At 47.9% G+C, this 23,325-nt stretch overlaps 1 protein-coding gene across 2 annotated transcripts in view; it reads right to left on the reverse strand.

Moving 5' to 3' along the window:
- The window catches only part of LOC133118394 (attractin-like protein 1), a 199,240-nt gene that overhangs the window by 164,796 nt on the left and 11,119 nt on the right, over positions 1–23,325 (reverse strand). For both annotated transcript variants that reach the window (XM_061228372.1, XM_061228373.1), the window contains exons 2-8: positions 18,789–18,872; positions 17,897–18,010; positions 15,622–15,750; positions 14,083–14,291; positions 8,703–8,877; positions 6,795–6,882; positions 1,658–1,913 (exon numbers count right to left, since the gene is read on the reverse strand). In XM_061228372.1, the coding sequence (XP_061084356.1) occupies positions 1,658–1,913; positions 6,795–6,882; positions 8,703–8,877; positions 14,083–14,291; positions 15,622–15,750; positions 17,897–18,010; positions 18,789–18,872 (1,055 nt within the window). The remainder of the gene's footprint in view (positions 1–1,657; positions 1,914–6,794; positions 6,883–8,702; positions 8,878–14,082; positions 14,292–15,621; positions 15,751–17,896; positions 18,011–18,788; positions 18,873–23,325) is intronic.

Here is a 23,325-nt window from a genome sequence, read left to right on the forward strand (position 1 = left end):
GTGCACGAGTACATGCTAATACGCACGCACGCACGCACACACAAGATAGTGCACGAGTACATGCTAATACGCGCACACGCACACACGCACCGACCGACACAAGTTAGTGCACGGGTACATGCTAATACGCACGCACACAGACCAACACGCATTAGTGCACGAGTACATGCTAATACGCACGCACGCACGCACACACACAGACCGACACGCATTAGTGCACGAATACGCGCGCGCACAGACACAGACACAGACACAGACACAGACACAGACACACACACACACAAGTTAGTGCACGAGTACATGCTAATGCAGGCACGCACGCACGCACACACGCACACACGCACACACGCACACACGCACACACGCACACACGCACAGACTGACCGACACAAGTTAGTGCACGAGTACATGCTAATACACACGCACACACACACATTAAAAAAACACACACACACACACAGACACACAGGGGAGTCTCCTCTCTCTAGGAGCCTGCTCCCTGGTCACGGTCAGAGAGGACGGTCTCACACCGCAGTGTGAGGTGAGTGGCTGCAGAGGGCAGCAGGCCACACTCAGAGTGAAAGTTTCCCCGCAGCCTGAGTCTCTGACACTCCAGAGAGAGTTCAGGAGGAAACACAAGTGCATTCATCACTGTCCCAGGCCCGCCCGCTCCAGCCACACCTCTCTTTAATGACCCAGAAACAGCCTGCTTGCCAGAACCACTGCATCCCCCCACGCCTGGTACACAGCCAGAGACACTCTGAGCCTGAGTTCATTGAAGAACTCGGATCGCAGGCTCATTAATTTCACATTTTCTCCCAAAGAGCTTATTCCACAGCATACGATTTGAAATAGGATTATTCCCAACTCGTATTGCTGCATTTGCAACACGATCTGCGCTGGTACATTTTTACATATGTTTGGGGATTACGGGGTGATACACCAGTTCTGGGGCCGTGCATTGTCTGTTACCTGATCCCCATTTGCATTTTCTCTAGGATGATAGTTTACACTTTCTGATTAAAATTTGTTTGCCGGCTTAACCGCGGGGAGAAAAAAAGCATATGCAACAATTACGGTTTAATCTAAACATAAGACACATGTACACACAGGCACACACATGTACACAAAGGCATATACTTGTACACATAGGCACACACATGTACATGTACACACAGGCACACACATGTATACACAGGCACATACATGCCCAGTCATGTCCACACTTAGGAGGTTCCTTCTTCTTGAAGGACAGCACACACAGCTTTTTACAGACTGAGGCAGAAGCCAACACACAGCCAGTAAGGGGGGGGGGGCCTCCTGGGTTTGCATGACTACAGCTCATTAGCCTTTCCTCCAGCTAACGTGCAGCATGGTGTTACCTCCTCCATTATTACTGAGGGGGATTCTGTCTCCTGGTCACCCAGCAGGGCACTGGGCTGACTTGGAGCTTTACCCCAGAGAGCGTGCTCAGTAGCAGCCAGCCCTGGGGGGAACTGGGGCAGGACTACAGTGCCATCTACTGGTCCACCTGCACCGCAACGTCCAACACAGGAGCGTTGCTGAAGGCAGAGCCCATGAACAGGCTCCAGAGGTGGGCAGCTGTGGTCCTGGAGGGCTGCTGAGACCACACCACAGGCCGGCGGGACGGACTTACGGAGGTTGTACTCCTGCACGCTGCTAACGTAGCTGTAGATGGGCGAGTAGCCGAAGAAGACCACCATGACCGCCTCTCCGCTGTCGAGCTCCACCACGTGTGCGGAGTGCCCCTCCACGGCGAAGAGCTGGCCGGGCACCAGCGGCACCGGGGAGCGCTGGGACCAGGAGCGCCCGGGGAGGCTGAACGCCCACAGCTCGCCTGTCACGTTCCCCACGCCGCCCTCCAGCTTCCCCCCGAACATCAGCACCTCGTCCTGCGGGAGAGAGAGGGAGAGAGATACAGAGAGAGAGAGAGGGAGAGAGGGGGGAGGGAGAGAGAGTGAGATACAGAGAGAAAAGAGGGGGGGAGGGAGAGAGAGTGAGATACAGTGAGAAAAGAGAGGGGGGGGAGGGAGAGAAAGTGAGATACAGTGAGAAAAGAGAGAGAGTGAGATCCAGAGAGAAAAGAGAGAGAGGGGGGAGGGAGAGAGAGTGAGATACAGTGAGAAAAGAGAGAGAGAGAGGGGGCGGGAGAGAGAGTGAGATACAGTGAGAAAAGAGAGAGAGAGAGAGTGAGATACAGAGAGAAAAGAGAGAGAGGGGGGAGGGAGAGTGAGTGAGATACAGTGAGAAAAGAGAGAGAGAGAATGAGATACAGAGAGAAAAGAGAGAGAGGGGGGAGGGAGAGAGAGTGAGATACAGTGAGAAAAGAGAGAGGGGGAGGGAGAGAGAGGGAGATACAGAGAGAAAAGAGAGAGAGGGGGGGGAGGGAGAGAGTGAGATATAGAGAGAGGAGAGAGAGGGAGAAAGTGGGAGAAGAGAGCAGGGAAAGAGAATGAGTGAAAGAAAGGAGAGAGGGACAGAGAGAGAAAGAACATAAAAAAAGAAAAGAAGAAAGGGAGGGAAGACCTAAAGCCACTATTTTACTCCTGCCTCTACCAGGCCCTATGGAGCTCTCTGTTCTAGTTGGGGAACAGGATCTAGCGTACCAGAAGTAACTCAGGTGTGAGAGGGAGAACGCAAACAGCGCCCCCTTGAGCCTCTGTGATCAACACAGCCGGTGCATACAGCCTGCACTCTCACCCAGCCAGCGCACTGCGTATGTGTGGATGTGTGGAAACATACACTGTGCACAAAGGCATCAGCTCCCCAGTGTCAACCAGTCACCCCCAAACAACAAACAATACATCAATACACTGAATATCACATTCCTTCTTTCACACTATCTTATCAAACACATTTCTATCCAGAAATTCTCTCAGATTACGCCCCATTTTTCATATTTTTATATGCATTTCTACACCACACGAGAGCTTCTTCAAGCCTCTAAAACACATATAGTCTAGCCATATTACAGATTCTAACACTGCGCCACAGCTCGTCCTATGCATAACAGATCTTTTTGCTGCTTTTTAAAACAGGTAATTGTTGCTAACGGAATGCAGCAGGTTACATAAATGCTAATCTGAAAACATGTGTAACACTGAGCTATGAATAATGGACTCTATTAAGTCCACTGGTGCGTCAGAAGGCCTCTCTCCCGCAGAACAACAGCCAGCGAGCGCAGCTGTGATTTACTGCAGAGGCTGCCGGTTATTCCGCAGAATAAAACTATTAGAAGGGAGCGGAGACTCCCTACGCAGACACTGGAAGGTAAAGATCGGAGCTGGCCGCATTCTCTGGATTACATACGCTGTGATGCGCTGTTCCTCCAGCCTCCCTGCAGTGGAGGAGATTACATTCTGTTTGAGACCACACTCCGCATCTACTGACGCCTAGCACGCGTACACACACACACACACACACACACACACACACGCACGCACATCTACTAACGCCTAGCACACGTACACACACACACACACACACACACACACACACACACACACACACACACACACACATACACAACTACTAACGCCTAACACGCTCACACATGCATGCATGCACATAACTACTAACACCTAGCGCATGCTCACGCACGCACGCAGACCCAGCCAAGAGCTCTTCAAACCTGCCTAATCTCTTCCTTCCATGTCGGCAGAGTTCTTAAAAAATAAAAAATAAAAATATTTTTAAAAAAACGCACATTCAGACTTTCAAATCCACTCCAAGTGCACAGGTGGGGGAGAGAGAGGGAGGCACAGCTGCCCAGCAGCGCCCCCTGCTGTTACACCGCTGCTGAACGCTCCTCTAATGACAAAGCTTGCTGTGGACGTGGTCTCTGCAGTGGGTTTTGTTGTTTATCGGTTTTAAACAGGGAAAGATTATGGTGCCTTCCCCCTCGATCAGTCTGACCGGATTACATAACACCCTGATTCCCATATTAATCTCTTTGTAAGGGCTGGTGGTCAGTACTTTGTTGGCTTCGGAGACACTGCAGGTATTCACAAAACAATAGACAATGGAAGAGGGAACAGAATATAAACTTAATTTGACAGTTATTCCAAAGCAAATACTGTAGACTTTTTCTCCATTTTATATTTTCATATTATTTTTATTACGTTTTCAAAACAAGTCCCGATAAAGTCAACCAAATAAAATGGCAAAACCGAACTTCCAGTGACATACGCCGCCCACTTTCCTGAGACTGACCATCTTTTTTTATTCCTTCATCTCCACAACACAAAAGCCTCCACGACTGACCTTTCCCTGGGACACAGCTTCACCCGCCGGGAATGAGGAGGACGGAGGGGAGTTTTATGTCCTGTGCCTCAGCGCTCAGAGTTTAACGTTAGACTGAACCAGGTGAACTCTCAGGAGACGGCGGAGCAGGGCGGTTAGTGAGGTGTATGGAGCAGACTCAGGCCGAATGCTACCCCACCAAGCAGCTAAGGATCCCCCATGGCACCTTCTACACTGAGAGCCTCTCTCCGTCTCATATCCTCTCCTCTCTCCGGCGGTCTCAATAAAAATAAATATAATAAAATCAGGAAAGACGGCAGACTGTCCACTTTCCTTGAAAAAGCTAAATATGATTGGGCGATGACTCCATGAACAGAAAACAGAGATGAGTCATACTTTATTTATTTATGCAGGGATAGAGGGTGTGATGGGGTAGAGGGTGTGATGGGGGTAGAGGGTGTGATGGGGTAGAGGGTGTGGGGTTATGCAGGGGTAGAGGGTGTGATGGGGTAGAGGGTGTGGGGGGGTTATGCAGGGGTAGAGGGTGTGGGGGGGTTATGCAGGGGTAGAGGGTGTGGGGGGGGTTATGCAGGGGTAGAGGGTGTGGGGTTATGCAGGGGTAGAGGGTGTGGGGGGGGTTATGCAGGGGTAGAGGGTGTTGGGGGGGGTTATGCAGGGGTAGAGGGTGTTGGGGGGGGAGGGGGGTTATGCAGGGGTAGAGGGTGTTGGGGGGGGAGGGGGGTTATGCAGGGGTAGAGGGTGTGATGGGGGTAGAGGGTGTGGGGTTATGCAGGGGTAGAGGGTGTGATGGGGGTTATGCAGGGGTAGAGGGTGTGGGGGGGGTTATGCAGGGGTAGAGGGTGTGGGGTTATGCAGGGGTAGAGGGTGTGGGGTTATGCAGGGGTAGAGGGTGTGATGGGGGTAGAGGGTGTGGGGTTATGCAGGGGTAGAGGGTGTGATGGGGGTTATGCAGGGGTAGAGGGTGTGGGGGGGGTTATGCAGGGGTAGAGGGTGTGGGGTTATGCAGGGGTAGAGGGTGTGGGGTTATGCAGGGGTAGAGGGTGTGATGGGGGCAGAGGGTGTGGGGGGGGTTATGCAGGGGTAGAGGGTGTGGGGTTATGCAGGGGTAGAGGGTGTGGGGTTATGCAGGGGAAGAGGGTGTGGGGTTATGCAGGGGTAGAGGGTGTGTGGGGGGGTTATGCAGGGGTAGAAGGTGTGGGGTTATGCAGGGGTAGAGGGTGTGGGGGGGGGGGTTATGCAGGGGTAGAGGGTGTGGGGTTATGCAGGGGAAGAGGGTGTGATGGGGGGGTTATGAGAGGCTGGGCAGAGCCTTTTCAAAAAAGGCAAAATGGAAATGGGATGTGGCGAAGCAGCAGCTCCAGACAGAGAAAGAGGGGAAACTTTAAAAAGACATCAGCCCCTACACTGAGATGAGAGCGCAGCTTGTTAAACATGTGCTCAGCACACCATGTTTGTAATAAAATAGGTTCTCCTGTGAGGTTTATCTAAGCTTTTTGGTGCTCCACGTGCATTCTGCCAGACCCATAAACAACCTGCCTCATAGCAATCCAGAAACCATGTTCTTTATCAGCAGTAAAGCTCCACAGGTGAAAATGTGCCACACCAGCTCAACACTGCCCTCTAGTGCAGGAGAGGACACAGTCAATCCCCAAAAACAGGAAGACTGAAGTTATAGATGTCTTGGCATGGTAGTTCCAGGCTTGGCCTGTCTACCTTGCGTACCGGACGTCTGTTCATGGCCTTGCCAACCAGTCATATATGAATTGTACCTTACCTGAAGTGTTTGGTTGTTTGATCTATGACCATGATATGCGGCGTTTTGGATATCGCTTTGGATAAAAGCCTAGCTGTAGTGAGCGCAGAAGAGGGAGAGGACGTGGTCGAATGTAGGCCAGTGAAAGTAAACACGCTACGCCCCCCCCTCCACCCCCCACATAAAAGGAATGTCTGTGCACAAAGCTCATTCATCTGCTTGTACCGTCTGGGGAGAAAATCCTCTTAACAAAATCTGCTCCCCCCCCACCCCCACCTCTGACAGCAGTCCAGAGAGGCCAAAACATCCTCCCCCCCCCCCCTAAAAAAGCACTACAACAGAGCGATGGGAATCAGGATCAGACACAGGCCCATCTGTCCCTGCTTGGTCCGCCTCATCGAGGCTGGAACGAGGGAAAACAGCGGAAAAGGAGGAACACGAAATGAAATGAAAGGCTGAGAATTGCTTTTTTTTTGTCCTCCCCGAACTCTGTCGGGAATGAAAAACAACGATTCCCCAGAACTGTGATCAGGTGCAACAGGGACATTGTTCCAAGAACGGGTAATTACACCTCTGCTTTGGCAAATGCGCGAGGATAAAAAAACACAATCATTTCGACCGTCGCTCCCTCAAACTGCGGGGACGTGGGAACGGCAGGGTGCCGTGAAGAATTCAAAATGGCCGACTGTCACGCAACACAAACACGGTTAGAGACACAGCAGGGCGTCCACAATGGCCGTGTCCTGGGGTGCGGTACCTGGTAGAGGGCCAGGGAGTGTCCGTATCGCGGCTGAGGCCCGTGGCTGAGTGGCACCACGTTCCAGATGCTGCTCTCCAGGTTATAACTGCAGAGAAAGAGAGAGGGTGATTACACTCCCACACGTCATTTCGGGTGAATTAAGAGTGAAAAGGCGACGGTCTACCGAGAGACACACACAGACCTGGACGCATCCACGCAGGCATATTTACAGAAACATCACTGACAGACAGACAGCGACAGCTGAGATATTCACAGACGAAGACAGATTCACCAAGAGAGGCTCAAAATATAGATATTCACAGCTGTTCCACAAGCAGGCAAACAGAGGACACGACGCCGGCCAAGTCACGGAGGGAGAAACAGCTCCTCAGCCAGATCACACTCCTGGGAGAATCTCTCACCACCAGAGCCAGACTACACCGTGTCTTTTTCGCAAACGAGAGGAAACGGAGGTCCTGCTCTGCTTCACCGCTAATCCCGTTAATCCCAAGATCCACAATTAATAACATTTTCTGCGGTTCCAGGCACACCGAAGCCAAGCGTTCATTTGGATCTCTGTTACAAGCTTTCAGACAAACTGAAGCTAAACTTTTATTATCCTGCTTGTGACACGAGACCGATATCTCATTCAGTCAGCTTAGCACCGTGGGTAGAGATTCACACCTAAAGATGCAACTCCACTCCTCTTTAAAAAGGAAAGAGGATCTCTGTTCAGTGAACTGAATTAAAGAATTATGCAACTGACTGATGTGAATGGATGCCCAAATGAGGAGTTTGTCAGCATACTGTAAGCCTTGCTGTCGGCTTCTTAATGGGATCGGATCTCCAGTTGCAACCGATCATCATTTTCGGGGGGAAACATTAGCTGGCTTAATAGTATATGGGTAGCGCCATCTTGAAGGAAAGTTTTGACTGAGGTCACTGGAGAGGGCAGGGCTTAATATAGGTCAATTATAAATAATAATAATAACAAAAAGCTTTACTTATATATACTTTCATAAAAAAAATATCACTCAAAGTGCTTTACATTAAACTAATTGCAAAGAATTACAAAGACAAGACATTGTAGATAAAAGAATAAAGAAATAAAATGATAAACACAGTGATTGTGGAAATATATCCACTCAACAAACAAATATGACAAACACTTTGGGGACTTTCCCATGTGCCTCCCTCAAGTGGGATGACACTGATTGTGGGAATATATATTGTAACTCCACAAAACAACCAAGAAAAAGATACAAACACTTTTGGGCCTTTCTCCTGTGCTTCCCATGAGTGGGATGACAATGACTGTGAGAATACAATGTACTGTACCTGTTGCATTTGCATATCTAGGAGTTCAGTTTTACACACTGATGGGTTCTGGATTGTTCTGTATGCATAGTTAAGCATGTAGGCATTGTTGGCAACAAAAACTACTGTATGTCATCCTGTAAGAACGAGATAGGACCTCACAAATAAGATGGACGTGTGCGTCATGGCCGAGGGTGTTTAAGCCAGGCCATATGACCAGTGTGTAGAAGGTTTCTGTTCTGCAGACTCGTTTTGTTTCAGTGACCTTCCCGCTGGGCTGGCGTGACATTCAATAAACTTTTATCTTCCTCTAGTAACAGTTTGTTGACTTGGGTGAGTTCCCGCATTGTCCTGGCTGTGATTCCAGAGAGAAGCTGGGTCCTAACAACAGCAACAGCAACAGCACAACCTCACTCGTTCCTGTGTTTGATCTGCACTTCGTCGTTCGTCGCTCTGGATGAGAGCGTCTGCTAAATGCTTTGTAATGTAATGTAATGTAAGTTGAGGCTGAAGACTGCCGGCAAACAGCTGCCCCGGCCTCTCCGTGCAGTAGACCCGTCCGCACGGCTGAGAGACCACGGGCCGGACCGCCCACCCCAGCGCACTCACTTGAGAACCATCTGGAAGGAGCTGTAGTTGAAGCTGTAGCCCCCGATGACCCACATGAGCTTCCCGTGCACCACGGCCTTATGGGACGCTCGGCCCACCGACGGGCTGAAGGGCTTGGTGTTGGGCAACACCCAGAAGGACTCGGTGGAGGGCACCGTGAGAGAGCAGTCTGGACCTGGAGAGAGAGAGGGAGGGGGAGGGAGGGGGGAGAGAGGGAGAGAGAGAGGGAGGGGGGAGAGAGAGAGAGAGGGAGGGAGAGAGGGATAGAGACAGAGGGGGAGAGACAGAGGGGGAGAGGGAGAGAGACAGAGGGGGAGAGGGAGAGAGACAGAGGGGGAGAGGGAGAGAGACAGAGGGGGAAAGGAGGGGGGGAGAGAGAGAGAGAGAGAGAGAGACAGAGGGGGAGAGAGAGGGGGAGAGAGGGAGAGAGAGGGGGGGAGAGGGGGGGAGAGGGAGAGAGAGGGGGGGAGAGGGGGGGAGAGGGAGAGAGAGGGGGGGAGAGGGAGAGAGAGGGGGGGAGAGGGAGAGAGAGAGATGGGAGAGAGAGAGGGGAGAGAGAGTAAGAGAGAGGGGAGAGAGAGTAAGAGAGAGGGGAGGGAGAAAGAGAGAGAGAGAGAGAGGGGGAGAGAGAGAGGGAGAGGGGGGGAGAGGGATAATGAGAGATGTGCAATAAAAGGGTAAACCATCGAAGGAAGAAAGAAAAATGGAGGTGGGAAAGAGACAGGGACAGGGAAAGACACAGGAATGTTTGACATCACATGAACCCGTGGGGAAATGGTATGTCATTTTGAGGAATACATGTGAAGTGATGAATAATTGCTTATTCCTTTCATAGTGAGGCACCGTTAACCAGCAGTACAATTCTTCTTCCAATGCTGCCATCTGCTGGCCTAAAATATACATAATACCCAGCAAATAAAATTAGTGGATGACATTAAACGATGCCCAAAGACTTTGACAAAGACTTCCAGAGTAGAGATGACCTACAGGAGACCTACTAATGCATAAGACACTCTGTACAAGGGTCGCAAACTCAACATGCTGCCTCATACAGCCAAACTTGCCATCACAATACACAGTTCACAGCAATGTCTATATTCTATTATTGAATTGTACCATTTTTACATTTACATTTTAGTAATTTGGCAGACGCTTTTAATCCAAAGCGGCTTACAAGTGCATAGGTTCTACCACAAGTCAAAGCATCACATCCAGAACTAGGAAAATACACCTGGACTGCTGTTCTAAACATATAGTCGTCATCATAAGTGCAATTTTTTTTTTTTTTTTTTTTTTTTTTTTTTTTTGGGGGGGGGTTAGACAGGGATAGGGGTATCAGAAGGGGGGGTGGGGTAAATCAGGAGGGAGGACTAAGGTAGAGTTTGAAGAGGTGTGTTTTGAGTCTGCGTCGAAATAGGGGGAGGGATTCTGCTGTCCTGACAGTGGTAGGCAAGTCATTCCACCACTGAGGAACCAGAACGGAAAACAGGCGTGAACGTGCAGCTCGACCGCCAGGTGCCCGTAGAGAGGGAACCGTAAGGCGACCAGAGCTGGCAGACCGGAGTGGTCTAGCTGGGGAGTAGGGAGTGATCAGGGATTGTATGTAAGGTGGGGCAGTCCCCTTAGCAGCCTGAAATGCCAACACTAGGGCCTTGAATCGGATGCGTGCGGCAATAGGAAGCCAGTGGAGGCCAATGAGAAGCGGGGTGACATGAGCCGACCTGGGCTGACTGGTGATCAAGCGGGCTGCAGCATTCTGGACCAGCTGGAGGGGCTTGATGGCGCACGCTGGGAGACCGGCTAGGAGGGAGTTGCAGTAATCCAGGCGGGAAATGACGAGCGCCTGGACTAGGAGCTGGGTGGCTTTCTCCGTCAGGAGATGACGGATGCGGCGTATATTATACAGAAAGAACCTGCAGGTTCTGGCAGTGGAGGATACTTGTGGAGCCAGGGAGAGGCAGTTATCAAGAGTCACCCCAAAATTCTTTGCCGTACGGGAGGAGGAAACTACAAAGTCCTCCACACCTACCAGAAAATTTCTCTAATAAAAGTTCTCTTTATCACCAAAGTATACACAGAATGGCAGGTATTGGGCTAATTGAGGAGGGCTGTGGTCTAGCCAGTGCAGATATTAATGATTTAAAAACAAATATCAGTTTTACACTATGCTGGCACTTCTTTCCTTCAGGTCACATGTCACCTGAACGGGAAGAAATAGTAGAAACAAAAACTAACATTAAACAGTAGGGATAATAGGGCAGTATAAATAGACACATACAGCCTCTGGAGACACACTGTTGCCGTACAAGCTGCTTTGAAGTTACTTCGTGCATTTTCTTACTTCACAACACAAAGCCCTGAATGCCCCTTGACCAGCCATTGTAGAACGGCTAGGTTGTCAGAAACACTCTGAATATCTACAATGTCCTTCATCGCACACAAGAACCACCTGGGCCAACGGAAAACTGGAATAATAGAAGATACCAAGAAAGCAAACAATCCCTTTCAACCATCGCAGATGACTGCAATAATAGTGGTTGACCACTGGGTGGCAGGCTTGCTACATACAAGAACTGTGCAGTGGAAAAACATGAGCCCAATAGAAAGCAGTTGCAAAGGCTCCCCTCCCCACACAATAAGGAATAACTGGACTCTCCTCACATCTCTTCCTAAACAATCATCGCACTGCAATGCTTTTATCATCCAATTTGCAAAAAGCAAAGATTCTATGCATGCAGACTGACTTTGAAGAAAATGAGCGATGGCACTTTAATGCTTGAACTTTTCTACTCAAAGGAATCAAAGATAATACATCCAATTAAGCCAGAAGAATACTGCTTATTTACTGGGTACAAAAAGCCCTAACTGCTTTTGAGACATTCAGGAGCTGGTTGAAAAAAAAAAAAGAAAGAAGTGTTTTAACCCCTTACGTATTGCCTCTATTCTTGACACAAGCTTAAAAATGACATAACCATAATAAAATAGTAACTGTTCTTCAACCCTTTTGACCACAGAGATAATCCCGGTTTCTTCTGAAAGGTAACCCTTTGGAGTTTCCTTTCCAAGAGTCAGAATTACTCTAAATATTACTGAAACAAAGTTACAAAGCACAAACACAGTGCAAATCTTTCAAATATGAGTACAATATCACCAAAAATGAGCATGCTGCATTGTTTTTTTCCAATCTATGTCAAGGCAGCTTTCCAAAAAAGACATTTGGTGACTCCAAAAGGACACATGGAAACTAAATTATATTAGGAGGTGTGAAATGCTGCATTTTGATTACGAAACTATACAACAATTTTTACCCTGCCTGTCACCCTCCCCTACCTCCCTGTCCCAATCTCCCTCTCCTTGCAGCTATCCTCAGACAGCAACAGGTCAATAATTGCAATAATATCATCTTGTTTACTAATATATTCATTGAGGTCCATTGATTTCCATGAACTAGTCAAACACATTCCATAATTTTACATGCCATTTGTTATTCAAAAGCAGGCTGGCTCCTGATTTATAAGCATACTTTATAATAATAAAATATTATATTTATTATTATAAAATTATTTAGATTTTTTTTTATTTTTTTTATTTAGATTCTCCACCAATATTAAATGGGGTCACGTGACTGAAAATGCTCTCTATGGAGTTGTCAACTGTGTTTTCACCGTCTTCCTCAGAAATATTCACTCAGAAGAGATTCCTTGGAACTCCTCCAAAGGAAGTCCTCTATTTAGATGCAGGCATCGGCAAATACATCTTTATGTTGTCAAGAACTATTTTTTGCCGTGTGCATATTGAAAATGCTACAGCCTAACAAAGTATACACCATTGGAAACGAAATGTCATTAGCAAAAATTCCTTTTAATCATCCCTTCAATAACATTCCCATAGTCGGTTCTTTGATGAGCTGAAGTTATATAGAATTTTCTTTCACACGGATGGGGCTAAGGCATTGTCCCTGCAATCTGTACACTTGTCGACCTTATTTCCTGTAGAATGTGCATGTCACAAATGCAAAGTGAGGTCCCCACACTTGGTTTAGCACCCACATTATAAAATAAAGAGCTGTTGTTGCTAAAGCAATGGCATGTTAAAATAGGTTATACAGATAGACCCGTGGGTTTTAACACTTTCAAACTTGACTTGTTACCATAGTGATTGAAAATTGCAGGTTGAAAAAGGAATTAAAAATACATTTAAGACTTAAGGGGTTAAAAGAATGGATAGGAAAAGAAAAATATAAATGCTATTCTCGCTTTTAAAGTGGAGGAAAAAACAGTTTATTTCCACCATTTAAAGTGTTAATTAAGCCACAATATAAAGATGCTTACTTTTTCAGATTTATAATGCAATATGATGAAATCTGCTATTATAGTATCAGACAAACATCACAGAATTAGCAAAGTGGCTTAAGGGGTTAACTCAATGAATTGATTGCATAATTGGTCACATCTGCACCATTTTCTCTGATCATTTACTTTCTGATTGAAAATGTCTGGATGATTGTCACGGGGCCCCATTTCCTGTCAGGAATTTCTGGGGGCCCTATGTGTGTCATATTAGTGTGAAGTCGTCAGCACAGAACCCCCACCTCCCACCCAGCTAAACAAACGCCATACATAATTTGTGAACGCTTATAGCGATGTGGTGTACGGCGGTCTGTGCACGGTGAAACGGGTCTGTATCCTCGGAGGTGCTGGCGACAGCAGGAACCCAATTTGTGAAAGGCTTTCCACAACAGAAAGTGCAGCCGTGCACATTTCCTCTGTTCAATGATGAGTTCTGAGAGACTGCTGCACTCCTCTGCGCTGACAGTGATCAAATCTCACACACGATCTGAGCAGACTGGAGAAACACACCGAGCCCCGCACCAACAAATCAACAAAGAACAAAGGAACGCACGAACACACACACGCATACATAACCACACAGGCGTGCTTGTGCTCACAGACGCACACACAGGCGCACACAGGCGCACACAGGCGCACACACACTCACACACACTCACACACACTCACACACACTCACACACACTCACACACACAGGCGCACACAGGCGCACACAGGCGCACACAGGCGCACACACAGGCGCGCACACACACACACACAGACGAGCGCACACACGCGCACACACACACACACACACACACACACACACACAGGCGCACACAGGCGCACACAGGCGCACACACACACACACAAACACACACACAAACACACACACAAACACACACAAACACACACAAACACACACAGGCGCACACAAACACACACAGGCGCACACAAACACACACAGGCGCACACACAGACACACACACAGCCTGTGGGGAGTGTTATCAGTGTGATCACAGAGGTGTTGATCTCTCTGACGAGGCCCCACCCTGCCAGCTGTCGTTGCAGACGCAGAGCTTCTCCCCGGTCAGGTCGCAGTAGCCATGGTCGGGGCTGCCGCAGTTGTTCCTGCAGTACGGGATGTCACAGGCCTCTCCCTTCCAGTACTTCTCACACTCGCAGTACACCCTGCTGGAGACCGCGTTCCCCGTCGCACACTTCCCATGGCCCGAGCAGTTATTGGGACAGGAGTTTATCCTGCAGACACACACAGAGCGGGGGGGGGGGGGGCACATGAAGTTCACCAATAACACCAGGAAGAGGAAGAGGAGGATTATAATGCCAATGACAGAGAAATCGGAGGATTATATCAGCGATGGGCGACATGGCGGTCGTTGAAACGGCGCGCTGATAAACAGGTGTCATTCTGAGGGAGGGCGGGGCCCAGCGGACAGAGCGCCTCCACGCTGGAAACAGCACGGGTGTGCTGCCATGGCAACCATTGTTCTCCTTTCTGCAGGAGGCTCTGAGGAGGAGGGAGAAATCCATACAGGAGCCACCGCCGCACGTCTCTGCACGCTCCAGTTCGCTAGCGGTCGCGGCCACTTACCCCTCCACCAGCGCTTTGTCCGAAGCAACTCCCATGACCAATACGGCAAACAATATAAAAATAGACCATAATGCTTAGTGAATTTTGTCACTGAACACCCATGATACCAGCACTACACCGGTGAGTGAAATGAGATATTAGTTTCATGAATCCTTGGCACAGCTCTCTTGGTGCAAATCAATACTGCAGCAAACATAGCTGATCCGCAAATAAATCAATACGCAATATGAAAACATTTGAATATTTAATGTGGTTGATGGGGGCGGGACCACCGTGGAATCGCTAAAATGATCGAGAAGCTGATTGGACAGACTTGTGTAGAAGACGGTTAATAGGGGAGGAGGAGAATTAATTGACGGATTTAAATTTACAGCACGTTTCAACTCGGTCGCATTAACCTGTCTGTCTATCCAATTACACAGGCCCGTCTGACTGTATCCAATCAAAATCACCCATCAGTGACCTGAGTACAATAATTTGTCCACCTGACTTTCCAATTTCAGACAGACGTCTGGCTGCCCGATTATGCCCTTATGAGCCGGTCGGTGCCACTCAGACGTGGAGCTGTGTGTTGGGTTACACTCTCTTGGCAGTCACATCACACATGCAGACACTGTTGACCTTGAAAATCATTCTGTCATAAGCTGCTTTAGGGCGTGTTGCAGACATAGAGTACCACAGACAGCAGGGAGATGGAGAGGCTGCAACCTCCCAGAAGTTAAACAGACATCGTGTTCAGGCCCCACGGCAACAAGGAGCACGTGTGTGACCACGGTAATGCATCCCAGTGAGTACAAATGACTTTTCAACCGATCAACTCGCATCAATGTTGAGGAGCAAATGCTCTTCATGGAAGCACTGGTGTTTATTAAGACATGTGAATCAAAAATGTAAAAATGTTCTGAAGCTTCAAAGAAATAAGTAAAGCACATCTTTGACCAGAGTGCAGTGCAGGGCGTGTTTATGGGGGGGACTCACGAGTAGAAGATGCTGAATCCAGTCAGGTTATACGCCGCGTCACTGAAGAAGTGCAGAAGGGCGTATCCCGATGTAGTGACCACTTCTGGCACAGTTTCATTTCCCCGGACTTCTGGAACGATGAGACCACTGCACAGACGCACACGCACAAATGCAGACACACACGCACACAGACGCACAAACGCAGACACACACGCACACAGACGCACACGCACGCACGCAGACACATACGGACACAGACGCACACATACGCACGCAGACACATAAACACACACGCATGCTCACATTAGTACAGCCTTTTAGTGCAGCTTTGAAATAGCAACTGCATGGCATTCTGGGTAGCACTCTTCACACTGCACCTGGCAGAGCGGCGACAGTTTCCTTGGCAACACTAAAAACCACGGCGATAGAAACACGGTGTGGACGGTTCTGTTCTTCCAGGTCAGGAGAAGCAGTGGAGGACCAGGGCAGTATGATTCTGTTCTTTCTGCAGACAGCTAGTCTTTCATTTACCTGACATTCAGCACCAGCAGGTCTCCACAGAACACCCGAATCTCAGCTTTCTTCTCTGGGTCATACATCCACTTGCATCACAAGACAAGATGGCTGCTATCTTACTCAACTCCACTGAAAGACTAAGCCTATATACACTCAGTGAGCACTTTATTAGGTAGACCTGTACACCAGCTTGTTAATGCAAATATTTAATCAGCCAATCAAGTGGCAGCAACTAAATGCATAAAAGCCTGCAGACGTGGGCAGCACTTCTGTGGGCAGAAAGGCATTGCTAATGAGAGAGGTCAGAGGAGTAACTACTGTTGTAATACTACACATTACAACAGTGGTATGCAGAAGAGCATCTCTGAACACACAATGAGTCAAACCTCTAAGTGGATAGGCTACAGCAGCAGAAGACTCACAGTACTGTTCAAAAGTCTTAGGCACCTGTCGAACATTCTGTACAGATTCTTTCAAAAATAATTCAATGAAAGGTCCTAAATAAACGTACTATACATTTTACATTACATTCTAGTAATTTGGCAGAATAGTTAAAAACTATTGTGACCACCCTTCGGCTTTAAAACTGCATCTGAGATATAGAACTGCAAGACAGCGTTAGCTAAGACAATCAGCAGGGAGGTTGTTCCAAGCATGTTGGAGAACTTGCCACAGTTCTTCTGCAGACTTTGGTTGGCTCCTTGCTTCTGATCTCAGACAGCCTTGATCAAGTTTTTATGTAAAAAGTAGTAAATTGCTTACAGTAATATGTTACTTTTTTAATTAAATACAAAAATGTCTCAGTAAAATAAAATCTTTAGGAAAATGAATATTTGGAAATCTCAAATGTGTTCTTTTATACTAACACACACAAAATAATTAACATATATATATATATTAAAGTGTTGGGTGCCTAAGACTTTTGCACAGTACTGTAAGTCTAAAAATAAGACTAATAAATACCTAATAAAGTGCTCACTGAGTGTACATGCCACACTATGGCTAACCTGCAGTAGCCACACAATGGGACTTTATTGGGCCATTGAACGGTTCACTGTACTCCCGCCTAAAGACCCGCACAACTTTGGGTTTTAGGAAACCGAACCAAACAGAACTGGCAGAAGCACATATTTAAAAACCATCAATGCACAGACTACCAACATAAGAGCACAAGAGCAGCTACCAGCAAAATCCTTCTCCTGCCACGCTTTTAGGAGGCCTACCATTCTGCTAGACTGAACTCAGTCCTGGGAGATTATAACTGCCATACAGTCCCTGCAAATATAGACCTGAATACATTACAGCACGGCAATGCAATTAATTACAAATGGCTGATAAGTGAATTAGTGACTCAATGGATCTCTAAACACCATGGGGATTTTCACAAATAGATCAAACACGGAATAGCTAGCTGCGAATTACAACGATTAGAGCTCCTTACACCCGAGCCAATTAGGGGCGAGATGAAAGTCGCAATGTCTCGGTCCTCCCACCGATTCCAAACAAACGTGCACTCGTTCACGTCCACCACTGAGATAGCCGAAACTCAGTGATTCACACAACGCTGAGATTACCTAGCTGACTGATCCAACAAGCGGGTAGGCGGTGGGTGGACTGACTGAGAGTGACCCAATGTACATATCCAGTTTGAAGTGAAAGGAAAAACTGATCCCAGATCAGCTCTTGTACTGCGAGACACTTTATGTATGTGACGCATATGGACTCAAGGACTTGAGCTGCTTTACTCATTGATAACACACACAGGAGGGCCACTCACCTGAACACTGCGATTAACGGTGCATATAAGGAGTCACCGTCGTAGACGTACATATGGTCCCAGCTACACTCTGTGGCAAAATGGTTAAAGCGCAGCCTCAAAACAGCATTGGGGCTGGAATAAAAAGAGACAGGAAATCTCATTTAGATCTGGAACCCCAGGGGGCTGAAAGCTCTGCTTTGTGTTGATGTGAAACCATGACGTTCGAGCGTGTGAGGACACTCACTTTCCATCAGAGAGATAAAGGTAATCTAGCATTATCAGCCCACCAAAACTCCCCAAGGGCGCAGAAAATCCACTATCAGGACACCACACGGCCAAATCCAAACAATGACATTATGAACGAGGGTTTGAGGTTTGGCTCCAGGGTCATCCAGAGTGTGTGTGTGTGTGTGTGTGTGTGTGTGTGTGTGTGTGTGCGCATGTGTGTCTGAAAGGCATGGACCTTTCTTATCCGCTGCTATCTCCTCTGCTGTCATCTCTTTCACGTAGAGCACATATGGTATAAACACAGGTCAGACTGTAATAACTGCCGACCAAAAGGTCAGGCACTCCTTATAAAAGAGCACCACAGGGATTCGACGTGTCAGATATAGCACTGCTGTCAATCAAAAGGAGAGTGGTGTCTGACATTCCATTAAGAATGGCACCAAATGCATCACAATCAAATTTAGCCTCCATGGCAACCAGCCGAAACGTGTCATTTCTGCGTTTCTCCTGACGTGGGTCAAAGGGGTGGACAATATTCCCTCTAGAAACCCAAAAATGGAGGAAGCAGCATAGCATGGTGTTAGGGCGTGAAAAGGGCATGTGGGAGATTCATGTATCAGGCACTGTGATGCATATGATAGACAGATAGAGGGGAGAAGAAGAGAGACTGAAGGGGACTCACTAGCCCTCGATGAGCCAGGTACACTTGGTCTTGTACTTGTAGTTGATTGGTCCGTCTGTAAGGTAGCCGGAAGGTTCTGTCAGCCTGTGGATAGAGACAGAGGGAGAGGGAGAGAGAGAAAGATGGAGAGACAGAAAGAGGGGGTGGAGAGATGGTGAGGATCAGAACACTCATTCCTGTTTAAAACAATGCACAATGTTGTAATGCTGTACTGCAGAGCCAAGCACTCCCACACACACACACACACACACACACACACACAGGTACTGCAGCACACACAGAGACACACAGTGTACACACACCCCCATGCCCGATTGCATGCACACTCATGTACACGCACCCCTCACACACACACACCCCATGCACACATGTACACACACACCTGCGAGCACACTCATGTAAACACAGATGCACACACACTGCACTGTGCTGAGATATTACCAAAACACAGCACCTTGACTCACATACACACATTAATACATGCACCACACACACATACACACACACACACACTCAAACGCAGCACTGCACAGTGATATCACTGAATCACAGCACCTTGACTCACACATACCCACACGCACGCACCACACACACACCACACACAGAGCACTGCAGTGAGTCATCACCGAGAACAAAAACGAACAACACAACGCAGGATCAGAGACAAGGGTCATCAAAGTGCTTTAAGTTGCACGCTTTATAAAGCATTATAAGCTGAACGCTCCAGCCCGGAAATGTGGAGTGGAGTCTGGGCAGTTCAGCCGACCGTGCCCTGGTCTGCACCGCTGTGTGAGGCTGCTCGCTCAGTCTGACGGAAATGAGCACTTATGTTGAATGAGGTCACCAAGGTCGCCAAGGCCCAAACTACTCAAAGTGAACATTAACCACAGATCGGTGGGCAACACCGTCAAATCACTGACATGTAATTAATCACTCCTGACACACCATTTATAAGTTTGGGCTTGTGATGGTCCAAAACTTCCGTACCCAGAGTTCCATGCAACTTCGCATTCAGGACACACAACGGGGCCCCTGTGGCACTAAAGGCATTTCAGAAGCTAATTAGAGAAGCTAAAACAACACGGCTATCAGCCCGCTCCTGACAGGGTTAGCTCAAATAACGCACAACCCTCTTTTTAATGAGTAGCAAGACATAGGTACCACTTCTTCACATCTCCGGGATGACGCTATTCTCGGCAGACCTAACTGTACCTGCAGCAAAAGCACTTCTGACAGACGCAGCAGTCTGGCTGTGAATCCCCACCGGAATCCTGCAGGTTATCGCACTTCACTTCTGGGACAAACCTGTGACTACGTGCGTCTCTGCCAGGTAGGTAACAAACGGATTCTGAACCAAGAAGGTCCAAATCACCAAACGACACAAGACGAGAACAATCGCACTGAGATAGGCCAACATGTACGGTGGGAAGGCGTTGCTTGGCAACAGCTGTGGCAGTTAGACAACAGGACCGCCTGAGATGGAAAACGACGGTATATTTTTAAAACCAAGAAAAAAAGAAAAAGAAACAGCAAAGCAGTGCAGATGGCAAGTCAATATGGCGAGAATCTCTGAACCAGCAAGGCTGGGGTGAATATTTTACTCTCCAGGTTATTGACACAAACACTGGAAAAACTAAGAAGATCACACATCTGAAGACATGTAATGTTAACACAGATTATGCTCAACAGAACAAATTGTACTACTGTAGAAAGCCACCTATCTGCATGTGAATTACTATGAGAAAGAGCTGATAACCAGATCTTGCTGACACATTCCTGACAATTCCGGTTAAATGGATTTAGTGTGCATCTCCCCAAACAGCCCGACGAGCAGGTTTTAGAGGACCGCAGAAATAACACCCACCTTTCCACAGATTAAAATCCGCCATTCCAGACGGATATTACCGAAGAGCAGAGCTGATGCATGTGACTGATTAGTGGAAGTGTGTGTGAGCGTGTGTGTGTGTATGAGAGAGTGAGAACGTGGGGGAGAGTGTGAGATAACGGTTCAGCACATCGCTGTAAAAAGCCCAAACTGTATATAGGGCCACACACAGCACTGACAACACCAAACTAATTAAACACTGCCAACACTAACACTAGGCCCGCTTTTAACGCAAATCACACACAGGGACGCCTGCAGCATTCAGACACGAACCCCTGTGACCTCACACCCGCTCTGGGCTACACTCCACTCCGCACAGACACTCACACATCCACACATCCACAAAACATAGCATCTCACTTCCCCTCACAGAGATGTACCCTGGGCAGAGCACTGACATAGCGTCGTTTTCTGACTGAGGGTACAGTAATTGACTGGTAGCTTATCACTGGTACGCATGTAAATGCTCACTCACGTAGCTGAGTGAGAGCGACTTTGGATGGGTTAGTGGTCATATCTGTGTCCACTATCTGACTTTCACACCACACCTGCCTGAGAGGGGGGGGGGTGGTTTGGCCAATATAAGGCCTAGCAGTAAGTGACAACAAACCCTCTCTCAGCACACATGCATGTTAATATGCCCCCATACAGCCACACACGTGTAGCATGGCCCCAAACTGCATCAAGGCAACACTCTCCCACACAGGCTCACAGCTGCTGGGGCTTAGCAGAGAAAGCCAGAGACAAAAGCTGAAGAACGCCGTTCTCCTGAGTCAGACCGCCGAACAGCTCTCCCTCAACAACAAGGCCAGGTCAGCAGATGTGTGCGCACAGAGAAACACACAAGAACCAGACAGCCCTGAGAGGAACAAACACGGACCAGACAGTCAGAGGCTGAGAGGAGAGCAGCCCTGAGAGGAACAAACACGGACCAGACAGTCAGAGGCTGAGAGGAGAGCAGCCCTGAGAGGAACACACACGGACCAGACAGTCAGGAGCTAAGAGGAGAGCAGCCCTGAGAGGAACACACATGGACCAGACAGTCAGAGGCTGAGAGGAACGCTCGCCCATGAAGAGAGAGGGAGGGGTTGGACCCAAAGGGCTCGGCACAACGTGACATCACACGCAATTAAAACTGAGTGGAGTGGGTCGCGCCGTCTGCCACACATGGAGCGAGAGAGAGGGAGGCAGAGGGAGAGAGCGGGAGAGAGAGAGAGAAGGCCATAACCTCCTACTCTACAGCCCTCTACAGTCTCAGATCAGAGATAATCCTCTGTGGATTTCAGCTGAAACATTCATTACTCTGCCCTGGACCACCAACCAACGACGCTTCTGCGCAGAATAACACAACAACAGAACAACAGTGAGTCAGTGCTCAGCTGTGCAGAACAACAATACAACAGAACAGCAGAACGGCAGAACAACGGAACAAAAGAACAGCAGTACAGAACATCAGAACATCCGGCTGCAGCCTGCAGAAGCCTGGATTTGGAGTTAACCAAAGGAACAAACTACCAGTATCAGTATCAGAGTAAAACAAGGACATCTATGAACAGACAAGTGACCCATTACATTCAAAATTAGTGGATATGATGACTACAACAATGGCAATGGAAAAATCAATGTACTGATGATGACGGACTGCTCTGCACAATCACAAAAGCCCTGATCGAGGAGAAAAATCCACTGCACAACTACGCCTCAACCCAGAGCCACATGGCAGCCATTGTTCAACAGAGATGGATGCTTTCACTTAGTCGAAATACACAGGGGTTAGGGGTAAGGTTGCCAGATTGAGAAATGTGACCGATGCAATAGCAGCCCGCCCCCACTGTGGATCCACACGTAGGCTTGCACTTATGTATATTTCATAAACTCCCTCAATCCCGGGGGCTCACAATGCTCTCGGAATACAGAGAGCAGTTTGATTTTTTGCTCACGTTCACATGGTATGACCAGAACATGAAAACTGTCTTTTCTCCAAACATGCATTTAAAAAAACTAAATCCACAGGAGCACGCAGCCTTGGGAATGTCCTTCAGAGGCGGACTGATAAACACGGGATGCATTAAACCAAACTCATTTTACCAGGTTTAATCCCCGGAGCAATCCCGGCATATAGAGGATAAAGAGAAAAGCCCATCTTTGAATCAGAAGATCTCGTCCAATCGTGACTGAATATTCTCCCGATGCTCAGAATCAATATTTAAAGACTTCCTTCTGGAAGGACATACTTATATAAAGAGCACAGTGCAAACGTATATGCGCTGAAACGGCACTGGGATTGCATGTCTGTATATCATATCACTATCGATTAGCTGATGCTCCTATGCAGACAGGAAAACAACAGCGTTAGTCTCTGGAACACAAAACAAGCGATATCACAAAGAAGGCACAGAAGGCCCACTTATGATCAATAAGCGTGAAGTCGGCTGAACAAACGAAGAATTAGCATTGTAACAAAAATAAACACCACTTGACAGATAAGCCATCTTTATAGAATATATCTTTAAATACGCCCCACTGGTCTAGTTTACATAAGGAAGAGAAGTGATATTTCAACATTAGCGTAGTTATTTTATAAGGTTTTATGGCAAAGCTAAGAGGCCATTAGCCTACAGTAGCATCAAGGTGCATCATAAGCCCACATCA

This window comes from Conger conger, chromosome 18, assembly GCF_963514075.1.
Source record: "Conger conger chromosome 18, fConCon1.1, whole genome shotgun sequence".
Classification (NCBI taxonomy): Eukaryota; Metazoa; Chordata; class Actinopteri; order Anguilliformes; family Congridae; genus Conger; species Conger conger.